Source organism: Chelonoidis abingdonii, chromosome 4, assembly GCF_003597395.2.
Source record: "Chelonoidis abingdonii isolate Lonesome George chromosome 4, CheloAbing_2.0, whole genome shotgun sequence".
Classification (NCBI taxonomy): Eukaryota; Metazoa; Chordata; order Testudines; family Testudinidae; genus Chelonoidis; species Chelonoidis abingdonii.
In genome coordinates this window covers 16,472,138-16,484,511 of record NC_133772.1, presented here as the reverse complement: position 1 = coordinate 16,484,511, position 12,374 = coordinate 16,472,138, and the positions used below count along the sequence as shown (strand labels likewise).

The window sequence follows — 12,374 nt, the reverse complement described above, 5'->3', positions numbered from 1 at the left end:
TGACAGAGCCTCAGTCTCTAATATAAGGTACAGAGCTTGATTGTCCACTCCTACACTCTGCTCTGAATGTATTTTGTCTTCATTTGACTTAATCCTGATTTGCACCAGTGTAGGTCAGAGCAGAATCAGGTGCAGAAGTCCAGTACTGTCTAATGTTAGAACAGGGCATCTAACTGCACTGGAAAGTCCATAGGAAGAGGGGTTCTTGACAGAAATCCTCAGATAATATTCGCAGCAACACTGGGAAAGCTCGACACTTGGGGCTTTCCTATTTCAGGTCAGTTTCGTTACACCAGATCATTTCGCATACAGCCAGCAACATTTCACAGCTTTGCACTTGAAAAAGTAGATTCTGGAGTGCAAAAGCAAGCTCATATTCAACCCAGACTGGTCTTATTTTTGAGCGTAGGCCTCAATTTCGGATTTGGGAATTTTAAAATTCCATTCTGGCAAAAAAATTAAATAGAATTTCAGGTTTCAATACAAAACCTGTCAATTTCACTGAGAATTCACATAAAATAATATTGATGGGATCCCCCTCCCCCCCCAAAAAACAACAAAAAAGGGGTCTGGAATGAAATTGCAAGTATTTTTTGTGAAACACTGGGTCCGATTTTCAAAAGAATTCATCTCCCACTTAGACACCAAAATAAGTGGCCAAATTTTCAGGGCTGTTTTGAAAATCTGCCCATCAATATCACAGCGGGAGCTGCTGGGTGTGGGCACTTTTAAAAATCTTGCCCTTGTTTCGGTACCTAAATGGAAGCTGAGCACTTGCAAATCCACTGCGTGGTGGAAAATATATTTGCATTTGCATGTAGCCCTAATTTTGAGAAGGGACAAGGAAACCAACTTGGACAGACTGAAGAAACCTCCTTCCTCCAAACCATTGCTTGAACTGAGCTGAGGTCTAGATGGACCTTCTCGCTTACGAATTTCCTTTGGGAAGCAGCAGTGCTGAAATAATGCTAGATTCTGCAGACCCCAATGGTTCAGGTAGTTCTGACAAGCTTCAGAAGAGCAACCAACCTCTTGGATGCTTCTCTGAACTAGGCCTCTTCCATCACCCCTGATACGTCCCCCCCTAAGATGATGATTCTCTCAATGTATTGGGGAAACAATGAAGCCACATCTGGAAGAGCAGGCTCATCTCATAAGGTACTGCAGGAACGGAGAACGTGGAATAGAGACAGTGCAGCAGTGACTCAGCATCATGCACACCTGATCTCAGTTATTCCAAAACGTCAGAGGAACTATTCTAGCTCTCTGTTCTTCAGGAGAAAAGAATTTCCGCGGTATGTGTGTCTCAGTGCAGTGAATTACGAGTGTCAATTGCATGTGTGCCGTTCCACATGCAAATATAGCAGGGAACCATAGAAGGTAGAGGTGGGTATCTAGTCCATTTCCCAAAGGCCAGCACAGGATTGTTCTCTATGCAGGGATTGCCAGATCAGGAAGCTACCCAGTGCAGTAGCCCATGTCTCCAGTAGCAGCTGCTTCAGAGAAAGGCGCAAGAACGCTGCAGCGGGCAATTATGGAATCACCTGTCCATGGGGAAGCTTCTCCCTTGTCCCATCCATAAGAAGTTGGCTTCTAGCCTGAAAGCAGAAGGGATTAGGTCTCCTCCCAGCTATGCTCCTATTCCCTTGGGCCTCACAGCTCTGGAGTCCCCTCCATTTGGGGGCAAGGCAGTGCTTTCCAGATGGAGGCAAGAGACAGTGACAACATCAACATGGTACCTGCCAAGACACTGCAGGAAATGCCCCTCTAGGTCCACTCACGGCCTTTCAGGACTAGATATCAAGAGTTAGATAGGGCACTCAGACCCAAGGTAATAAGATGCCCAAGAAATGCCATGGACAGCGAGAGAGTGCTGTTCCCTCAGCCACTTCTCCAGCATTTTGCCCAATCTAGTATTAAATATCTGGGCTTCAGCCCCTGATTGGAGAGAGAGAGAGTGTGTGTAGCAGTTCCTCTCTTTCACCCCACTCCCATCCCCATAAAAATGCAAGAAATGAGCATTGCGCTGGGTAAAACAAAACTCTGAGGAAGGGCACCTGTTGCTACCATCCAGAACCTGCTCTGGTCCAAGAGAAAAAAATATCCTAAAGCCTCTCCTCCTTTCTCCTCATCGTCTCTATGGGCAAACGGATCCCTCCTGTCCCCAGAAAGCATCCAGGCTTCACCTGGTCACCAACACCAGCCACTTGGACTCTCCTAGCCCCGTCCCTCTGTATCTTTCAGCTAATTCCCTTACTACATGTCCGCATACATTGCACAGACCTGCTGTTCCACACCACTCTTTGCCCTGGGAGGGGAAACACTAGCATTTCAGATACAGCTATGTCCTCCTAATTTTGCAGATCCCATAACCTCTCCCATTTTCTGCCCAGAAGACTTTTCCCTCCTTGGCTCCTGTTTCCATCTGTCCATCCCAGATGCCCGCTCCTTCCTTCATGCAGAAGCTCATGAGCGTGAGTGGAGAAATGTGACTGGGCCAGGTTTCACTTGTGGCTAGCTCCAGAGATGAAAGATGCTAGTAGCCAATCCAGGCCAAGGCCTGGGGAGGTGGAAGGGGTGCGGAGAATGGAGATGGGGTGTTCACGTCAGTGGAGGGCAAGAGCAAGCTCCAACTGCAGTGACGGCTCAGTCCCCGTGCAAAAGCTCCTTTGGGACATGAGCTTTGGGAGACAAATATTTCAGTGCGGGAAGCAAAGGGAAACACCCCAGCCTCCAGTGTGACACCATCCCCTCGATGAGATATTCTGGCCATGGAACAGACTGGTGGGTAGCTGCCAGATTCCCTGCCCTGAAGTTTGCGCTGGCTGTGGAGTGGGCCCATCTCCCAGACTGCAACAAATCTCACACAAAATGTCCATCATTGCAGTAGTAGTGATTCACCAGCGCCTCTCTGCCACTCTGTGCTCCAGCAGACAGCCCACCCACAGCACTTCCTCCTGGGATGGTACACGGCCAGTTGGGGGGACCGGTGCAGAGATAAGGCTCCCGCGATCTCCTTGGCGACAGGTGCTGACGCACAGCATCTTCGTCCTGGACAATCTCACCATTGCTTAGTGGCAGGGGTTCGGGGAGAACCAAAAGCTATGAGCGAGGAAAGGTTTGGTTGTCGACTCAGGACGTGTGTGTTTGTGTGTTAAAACGTGGCTCCGTGGAACTTCACAGCAGCCAGGGCTTGTGCTGGAGGGAGGAGAGGAAAGGGGAGAAGAAGTGAGAAAGCCGAGCCCTCCACCCACCAGGAAGCATAGCAGAGCTGCACCTGCATCACAGCCCAGGGCAGGAATGCTTGGGAGCAAATGGGATTTTTGTCCACTCTTGAAAAAAATAAATGACCCTTTTTAGGCCTGGTCTGTACTGAGGATTCGACCCAGACACAGTCGCCTCAAGTGTGGCACAAGTGCAAAGCCAGGGTAAGCAGAGGGATGCCACAATCTCCATCTGTGCCAACCAGGGGGCTCTGTACCCCTGCAAACCACATTGTGCTGGGGTGAATTGTATCTATGCCAGGGGTGTGCAGTGCTGCTGCTCCACCTATGGCTAAAATCCCAGGGCAGAAAAGGCCATTGTTTGGTAACTGGCCACTTTCATCAAAAAGAATTAGGGATGTTTTGGAGGTACTCTAGTGCTGGTAACAGGAGCTGGGCCAACAGCCATAGAAAATAGGCTCCACTATTCATCTGCAGAGCAGGTCCAGCACATGCAGTCTTTCTGCCCGCGCTGCCCTGCTGATGGGCCTCAGCCCAGTCCCGGAGGGCTGTCCCCTAGGATGGGAGGAGAATTCAGTCTCCATGGCCATTTAGTCCACAACATCTCTGCTGAGGCTGCTGACAAGTCAGTGCAGCTTGGTGCTGTGTGTCCACTAGCACCTGAACTGAGAGCCCACCAATCTCATCTCACACAGGCCAACACAGCCACCAGATCATAACAGCTTCCAGTGACTCGCTACTGACTTGGCCTGGATTTGAACCGATTACCTTCAGGCAAAGAGTTTCTGGAGCTCATGCTCATCCTGTCTCCTTGGTTTTTGGCCGTCATTCCCAATGTTAGTTATCTACATGGCTTTGTCTATGCAGTGAAAGGAACCAGTCTCTCTCGGTGCAGGATGTGTCATTTTTCTTGCCTATTTTCTCCTCTAATTTGCACCCTTGGCTTTCCACTGGGGTCACTTCTAATTTACAGTGGATCTAAGCGAGGCAAGAATTTGGCCCACATCAACAGCTAATTCCATTCAGTGCATGGCAAAAGTAGGCTTTGGCGTAGCCAGGACCCACTTAGTCCTGGAATGGGCAGAAACCACCTGCTCCCATCCAGCTGGGCTGCATTCTACCAAGTCACTGAGTCCTTAGTACAACTTAGCTATACCATTAGCTTTTCCTTTGTGCCCAGAAGGAAATCCTGGAGAAAACTCTTGATCCTGAAGAGGGATGGGGCCAGCTCCTCCACTGGTGGAAAGCAGTTTAGCAGGGTTGATAAAAATCAATGATTTAAAAAATGGTCTTTTTAAAAAATTTAAATAATTTTTTTAAAAATGTAAATTCAATACATTGTTCTTTTTAAAAATAAATGTATTTAAAATTAAAAGTGAAATTATGACAACTTACATTCAGGCCTAAACTTACTATAGAGGATTCAAATAATTTAATTTAAATAAAAAATATACTATTCAAGCAGTGCAAGTTTGTTGCCGAAGTTCTAGGGAAAGTCAAAGCACTGAACTGGTTGAAGTCACTGGTTAGGCAGCTGGAACCTGAAGTGCAAAACTAGCTTTTGACAGCAGTAGTCTCTTCTGCAGGTGCAGAGAGATTATTTTCTTCACTTCAGTTTATTCAGTTCAATGACTAATGCATTCAAAGCTGAGGAACCAACACACACCTTTGCTCTCCTTTTCCAGCTATGACGAAAAACAAGGTGTAAGAGGATCAGATCTATTAGTTCTAAAATCATGATGGACAGGGTGACCAGAAGCAATCAGGGCTATTCACTAATTACAGTTGATGCTTCCTTTGTTTATCAAAACTTGTTTTGATTTAAAACTGATTTATTAAACTTTTTATTCTTATGTATTCAGCACATTTAAGGTACTCTTATTTAACTAATAAAAACATTTTTAAATGTTCTTCTTGTGGCTTTTAAATTGAATTCTAATTTTCATCCAATCAGTTTGGCACAAATCATGAGTAAAAATGAATCATCATCTAGTACATAAGAAGTGCATCACTCCCCATTTCCTAACATCATAAAAAACTACAATTCTGAATAAACCTATGTTAAGCAATATAACTGCTCAAATAAATGTGTATAGATATAGTGTAACATCCTGGTTAGCAAAAAGAAGTGCCAAATTATACCAAACAATGAGAATCAACTTTATAATAAGTAAATAACTGAAAAGTATAAATGGAAAACAAAAATTAAAACTGGTTATTTAAATCAGGATTTGCTGATTTAAAATCACTGTGATTTAAATCAATCCATCCTGCAGGGCAGTTCCATTGACTTTAGTGGAGCTATGCCAGTTTATCCCCGTGGAGGATCTGACCCAGGGACTCAAAACAAGGTCCTAAACCCTTAGTGTTTCAAGTTCTAAGCCCCTTGCACTCATTCCATGGGAGGAGACTGGGCTAACGTGGCAGAGGAGAGTGTTAGCTTGGTGAGAAGCAATGTATGAATGGATGGGAAGAGGATACTCTTGAGTGAGGTTCTCCACGTCGCCCCTGGAGGCTGAGATGTTCAGAGGATGAGATGAAGTACGATAGAAAAGGTGCTTACTTCATGGCTCAGACACGCATAAAATGGCTGCTGTCGGCGACCCGGGATGACTCAGACGAGAGGGGGTTTGTCGGTGGAGTCGGGGAGGCTGGGGAAGTGGGAGGACTCGGGGTGGCACATTGAGCTGGAAACAAGAAATGGAAAAGGACATGAAGAACACAGCACTGCAGCCAGCAAGGGGAGAAAGGAAATAAAGCAGGGAGCAAATTCCAGAGGAAGGCAGAGAGGTTAGAGACAACAGGGGGATATAAAAAGGAAGGAAGCATGGTCAGAAACAACAGATACACACAGATGGTTCCCCCACAGCACGCACACGTGAGCTCCATGATGGTATCCTCATGGACTTAGGCAAAGATGGGAGGTAGCGCCTGTCTGCAGGGAGATGGGCATGGGCCACAGCATCCCATTGCCAGTACAGCCCCCCACAACGCACTGCACGCACCAGGGCTCAGGTGTTTCCTAGTCTGCTTTAGAGCTGGGGCTGGACAGTGCAAAGCTTTTTGACCAGAAAAGGACGGATTACGTTTGTGACCAGTTTTGAGAAAAATGTAGTTTTGAAATTTTTTGACAGAGAAAAAAAGTTAAATTTTTTTCATAAGATTTTCCCCCAAACCCTTCCTTTTTTTCAGCCAGTTCCACTCAAGGCCCCTGCAGAACGCCACTGTTTCATTGAAGATCCTGGGAAACAGGCCCTTCCAGAGAGATGCCCAACCCAACCCCCTCCATCCAACATGCACCATATTCTAGTCTGGTGTAGCTACATACACAGTTCCCTTTGCTGTATTATCTGAGCGCCTCACATTATCCCCAGACCATTCCAGTCAGGAAGGGAGACCCTACCCTCACCACTAGGCCATCCTCCCTCTCCACACACAACCCCTTCCATCCAATATTGCTCTTCATTTCCACGTGTGTTGGAGGCTGCCCCATCTTCCCATGTAGTTTTTGCCACATGAGTAACGCTTTGTAGTCACCAGCTGGCTAGCCCAGAAGCAGGGATCTCCAGGCACAGATGTGCTGCAGCGGCAAGAGCTGAGGGTTTGCCGCTTTCAAAAGCTTCATGGTTGAATAGCACCAATGCAAAAATAAGAGGCATCAGCCCCAGGAGGACAGGGGCAGACCACCAAGCATTGAGAGTATAAATCCGGTGTGACTCCACTGACATCGGTGGACCAGATTCTCCACTGATCTGTACTAGTATAGCTTCACTGACTTCAGTGATTTACACCAGCCGAGGATCTGGCCCACTAGAGTTTCACTGCTGTAAGTGAAAGAAGAACAAGACACTCTACTGCAGGAATTCTCAAACTGGGGTTTGGGACCCCTCAGGGGGTCACGAGATTATTGCACGGGGGGCCGCGAGCTGTCAACCTCCATCCCAAATCCCGGTTTGCCTCCAGCATTTATAATGGTGTTAAATATATAAACAAGTGTTTTTAATTTATAAGGGGGGGTCGCACTCAGAGGCTTGGTTTGTGAAAGGGGTCACCGGTACAAAAGTTTGAGAGTTACTGCTCTACTGTCTATTCTCTGCCCCTGTGTGTTCATGGATGACGCCCGCTGAAGTTCACAGAAGTGCTATGCATGACCAAGGACAGCACTGAGAGTCAGAGTTCCACCTATTTACCACAGCTGCGGATCTGGCCCATTACATTTGTGCATATGGTATGAATACAGGGGGCCCAATTCTGCTCCTCAATGCGTGTCATTTCCCTGATCTCAGTGGCGTTATTCCTGATTTACACAGGTGGGAGAGGAAAGTCACACCCGTTGTTATTACTGGAATTGCCGGGGAAGTCGACAGGATTGATCTACGACGGCGCTATGTCAGTCTGACACTGGTATAACTCCACTGATTTCAGTAGAGGAAAATGGAATAGCCCAGTGGTGGATCTGCCTCTGTGGGCCAGATTCTTAGCTGGTGCAAATTGGCATAGCTCTATCAAAATTATGGGAGTTACCCCAATTTACATCAGCTGAGGATCTTGGCTTATGTATCTATCTATCTATCTTATTTCTAAAGGCCCTTTCACTATATCTCGCCTTCTGCCTACACCTCACTTCTGTTAGGTGCCTTGCCTGGCCACCCCTAACACTCATTTTACTCTGAGTTCAGTTTTCTGCCCTTAATGCAGGTAAATCCATGATTATTAGGAATTGTCCATGTCATTAGTCCCCCCTGGCTTTGGTCTGCCCCTTCTTGACTTAGGCATCTCCTGTGCCTCATTTTTTTTTTTTTTTTAACCATGAAACTGCAGTTCTTTGCCTCCTGAGTGCCTTACCGGAGAGCATGCGGCCCAGCCTGGAGGCTTCTGTAGCCAAGGTGCAGGATATCTCTATCCTCTTCTCTTGCTCCTGGAGCTGGGTTTCTGCATCCTGGGGTGCGTCCACCTCTCCCTCGCTTAGAGGGATCACATTCTGCAAGCTGCAGCAGAGAGAGTTTGGTGTTACCGCCCCCTTGCCTCCAGAGCGATGGCCTGGGCCAAAATACAGGGCATGCTCACAAGGATGCAGGATGTGACAGGGCAGAACGACAGGGTGAGCAGGAGGAAGAATAGGTGGATGAGATGAATGGGTGGAGGGGAGGGGAGTGGATGCATGAGTGGAATGGCAGATAGATGGATGGCTGCATGGCCAAGGAGTTTAATGAGTTAGTGGGCAAACGAATAGATGAATCAGGTGGTTCCATGAATGGATAGCTGAATGAATGGATTTGCAGGTGCACGGAGGGAGGGCGGACAGATAAACAGCAGCTGTAGTGGAGGGTGGAAGGTCAGACACGGGACGAGAGAGAGGGTAAGATGGAGAAGGTAGCAGTGTGGCACAGCCGGTGCTGAAATGGGCACAAAACAGCACCATCACCTGGATTTGGCAATGAGCGTCTTTATCCTTTCCACTTTCTTCTGCTTCTCCTTCATCTCTTCGGGGCTTAGCGGGGTGTCCGGTTCCAGCTCAATGTACCGCTCTGGAATGAGGACCTTGTCTGGGGTAGAAAGCTGGAAGGAGGCAAAAGCAGGTTTTAAGTCCAGGGGTCTGAAGGCAACATGGGCATTTTGTATCTGCATACATAGGGGAGCGCACAGCAGCCAGCATCGGTCCCTTCTCCAGCCCCTAGTCCCTCCTTCAGGGCTCACTCAGCCTGCGCTAGGACCCATATATCACCAGTTTCTGCTCCAGCAACTCTGTGTAATCCAGAACCAGCACAACACCCATCCCTGGCCCAGAACCCACATGACACCCATCCTACACTGCATTCTTCTCTGCGCAGTGCCCAGCCCTTGCGTCTGCTCCAGCCCCCAGCCCCAGGCTATAGGACATAAGAGCCCGGGCAACACGAATGCCTAGAGGGACCTGTCCCTTCAGCCCAGGCCCCATTTTCTCCTGCCTGTCCTGGGCCCATGTCATCTCAGAGGTGCTGTCTCCCCCCCACCATGTACACGGTCTCCACAGCAATCTGCCCCCATTGCCATCCCTAAGGCGTGTTGCTCCAGTGGGGCTAGGCCTCACCTCCTTACTGATGTCGACATCATAATGCTGTGGCTCCAGTTCCATCTTGCGTAGCCGGGCGATCTCCTCCCTCGGCGTCTCGTAGACTTTGCCAGAGTCTTCGGTGCGCAGCGCTGCTTCAAGGTCGGAGATGTCCACTTCATGGATGCTGCGGTGTCGGCGCACCTGGAACGGGCCACAGAGCTGCCACCTCAGAGGCAAGACGGTCTGCCAACAGGGTCATGCCCCTGCTGGCTCACAGAAAGGGTGCGCAGGGCTCACAAATGCAAGACGTGGCTCAGTCTCGTTGGTCTCTGCCCTCCCTTTCTCACCCACTCCTCCAGAAACACCAGGGTTCGTTCTGTTCGTCCAGCCGAGTCACAGTAGCCTCAGAGCGACTCCCACACCTGCCTTCCCCTGGCAAGCACTTCGCTATATCCCCATCTCTCACCTCCTTCAATCACCCCACAAAGGGCCTTTCTCATGCCCCACTGGCTCTGCCCTTCATGCCCCAAACATCTGACTACTGACCTATCGCAGGCCCCGGCCTTAGTTATAACTATACCATCTGGTTCTTCTGCAGCACTTTCCATCAGTACATCTCAAGGTGCTTTTCCGAGGAAGACAGTAGCATTAGCCCCAATTTACAGGTGGGGAAACTGAGGCATGGGGAGGGGAAGTGACTCGCCCACAGTCACTCAGTGGAACAGTGGCAAAGCTGGGAAGAGAACCAGGTCTCCCAAGTCCCAGTCCAGCGCTCTAGACACTAGACCAGACTGCCTTCAGGCAAATCCAAACTGGGCCTTTTGGTCAGGGGAGGACTTGCAGTCCCAGATCTGCAAACCCTCTTCCTGGAAGAACAGGGACTAACCCACACCAAGGGAGTTGGCCCAGAAACCCCAGAGAAGCCCAGGGATTGGACAAGCTCAGGAATGTTGTTCTGAGGCAAGCCTGTGGGATAAATGCAAGTTCCACCCCCAAACCTGTCGACAGCCATGGGAAGACCTTACCACTTTGTATGACGCAGGTGCCTTCGTGCTGGGAGCATCCGACTGCTGATTGGCTGGGAGCTGCAAACTCCGCCTTTTTTCCTTCATGGATCCACTTTGGTGGCGTTTCATCCGGTCGATCTGCTCCTCCACGCTCATTTTTGCCTTCATCTCATTGGAGAACACGGCACTTTTTGGCCTCTCCTGGGGAGAATTCAAAAAGCCCCATGGTTACAGCAGGGGTGCAGCATGGGTTAGGACCCAAGTGTCCCCCGGTAGTGAGTTCAGCCATGGCATAGGACATCAACGCCATGAGGCTGCTGCTCTCTGCTTGCTGTCTAGCAGAAAGGCTTCTACGCGAGACAATTAGTGTCTCAGCAGCTGTTCCTGGGAAGCCCAGGATGGGAAGAGCACGGGGGCTGGACCGAAGAGCATTAGCAGAGCTGTGGCAGAGGGGACTGCAGGGCTGGGCTAGCAGGGGGCCATGGGTGGCGATTGAAGGGCACTGGCAGAGCGGTGTGTCTTGGTGGGGGTGGGAGGGCTGGTCAGGAGAGAAGTGCTGTGGGTGGGACACAGCGGGAAGGAGAAGCCCCAGCTCAGCTGTGGGGCAGCCAGGGAGGCACAGACAGACACTGAACTGGAGCTCAGACATTCAGACCAAGTTCAATATCCGGGGGGAGGATTCCCAGGCCTTGCAGGGTCAGGCAGATGCTAATGCAGTTAGGGAAGCCGGGGGTTCTGCATAGGTGGCATTTCCTACAAAGGGCTTCAAATGCCACCTCCTTGGGTCAACACAGCTCAGACAAACTCCTGTGCCTCTCGGAGTCCCTCTCCTGAATGCTCCAGGGAAGCCGGCAAATGGGCTGTGAGCCAGACACCTCCTATGGGCTTCCTTTATCTTATCCCAGTCTCCTCCACCTCTGCACCCGTCCCACCTCCCTAGAGCCCATTCCAGCACCTGTACAATCTCCCATCTCCTACCCCAGCCCCAATCCACACCCCTGCATCCCCTCTACTTCCCCCAGGGCCCTGCACCCCATCCCAGGATCCCCAGTGACATGCAAAGCAGAGAGCCGCAGCCTACCCGGGAGCTCAGTCCATTGGCCATGTTGCTGGTGCTCCTCCTGATCACTCCCGAAACGGGTGCTGATTCCTCATCGGTGGGAGACTTGGTCCTCGGGGGAACGATGCCAACTGGGGAGAAGCAGAAGAGAAGGTAAATGCTTGAACCCAAATCAGCTGGCTGCCTGTCATAAACAGATAGCTAAGGGTTAACAAAGGGAACCAAACACCTGACCAGAGGACCAATCAGGAAACTGGATTTTTCAAAGCTCAGGGAGGGAAGTTTTTGGGTGAGGGTTCTTTGTTCTGCTCTAGTGCTCTCTCGGCTCTGAGAGAGGATCTCTCTACCTCCAGGCTTTTCTATCTTCTGTTCCAAGTTGTGAGATACAAGAAGAAAACAATAGGCTTTATTGGTTTTTTGTATTTACATGCTGGAATGTTTTAAATTGTACATTCTTTTTGGATAAGGCTGTTTATTCATTTTTGCTTTAAGCAATTGACCGTATATTGTCATCTTGTACAGAGACCATTTTTATGTCTTTTTCTTCTTTTTATTAGCTTCTTTTTAAACTTGTTGATTTTTCTAGAGGGGCTCAGGGGGACTGAGCCTGCCGCTCACCAGGAATTGGTGGAGGGAAAAGAAGGAGTGGAGGAGGTTAATTGTCTCTCTGTTTTGTAATTCAAGGAGTTTAGTACAGTAATCTTCCAGGGTAACCAGGGAGGGAAGCCTGGGGGAGGTAAGAGGGGGAGGGGCACGTGGTGGTATTTCCCTTTGTTGTGAGACTCAGGGCATCTGAGTCTTGGGGTCCCCCAGGGAAGGTTTTGGGGAGACAAGAGTGAGCCAAACACTGGAATTTTTGGCTGGTGGCAGTGCTATAAGATCCAAGCTGGTAATTAAGCTTGGAGGTTTCATGATAGCAACTTATTTTCTGAACTCTAAGGTTCAGATCTGAGTAGAAAAGCTATGACACTGCCCACAGACCCCGTGCTGGTTTGGGACATGGCAAGAGTTCCCCTGAGCTGCAGGTTGCCTGCGTGGTTCACTGCTCC

The 12,374-nt window shown here is 49.3% G+C and overlaps 1 protein-coding gene across 16 annotated transcripts in view; it reads right to left on the bottom strand.

Annotated features, from left to right (window-relative positions):
* Positions 1-1,969: 1,969 nt before the first annotated feature.
* PLEKHA6 (pleckstrin homology domain containing A6) overlaps positions 1,970-12,374 on the bottom strand; it is a 135,484-nt gene continuing 125,079 nt past the window's right edge. For 15 of the 16 annotated variants that reach the window (XM_075064876.1, XM_032785791.2, XM_075064879.1 and 12 more), the window contains 7 exons: positions 11,347-11,456; positions 10,284-10,466; positions 9,295-9,459; positions 8,650-8,783; positions 8,070-8,212; positions 5,788-5,911; positions 1,970-3,198 (listed from right to left, as the gene is read on the bottom strand). In XM_075064876.1, the coding sequence (XP_074920977.1) occupies positions 5,796-5,911; positions 8,070-8,212; positions 8,650-8,783; positions 9,295-9,459; positions 10,284-10,466; positions 11,347-11,456 (851 nt within the window). In that variant the 3' untranslated portion in view covers positions 1,970-3,198; positions 5,788-5,795. The remainder of the gene's footprint in view (positions 3,199-5,787; positions 5,912-8,069; positions 8,213-8,649; positions 8,784-9,294; positions 9,460-10,283; positions 10,467-11,346; positions 11,457-12,374) is intronic. The other variant, XM_075064872.1, reaches the window with a different exon arrangement.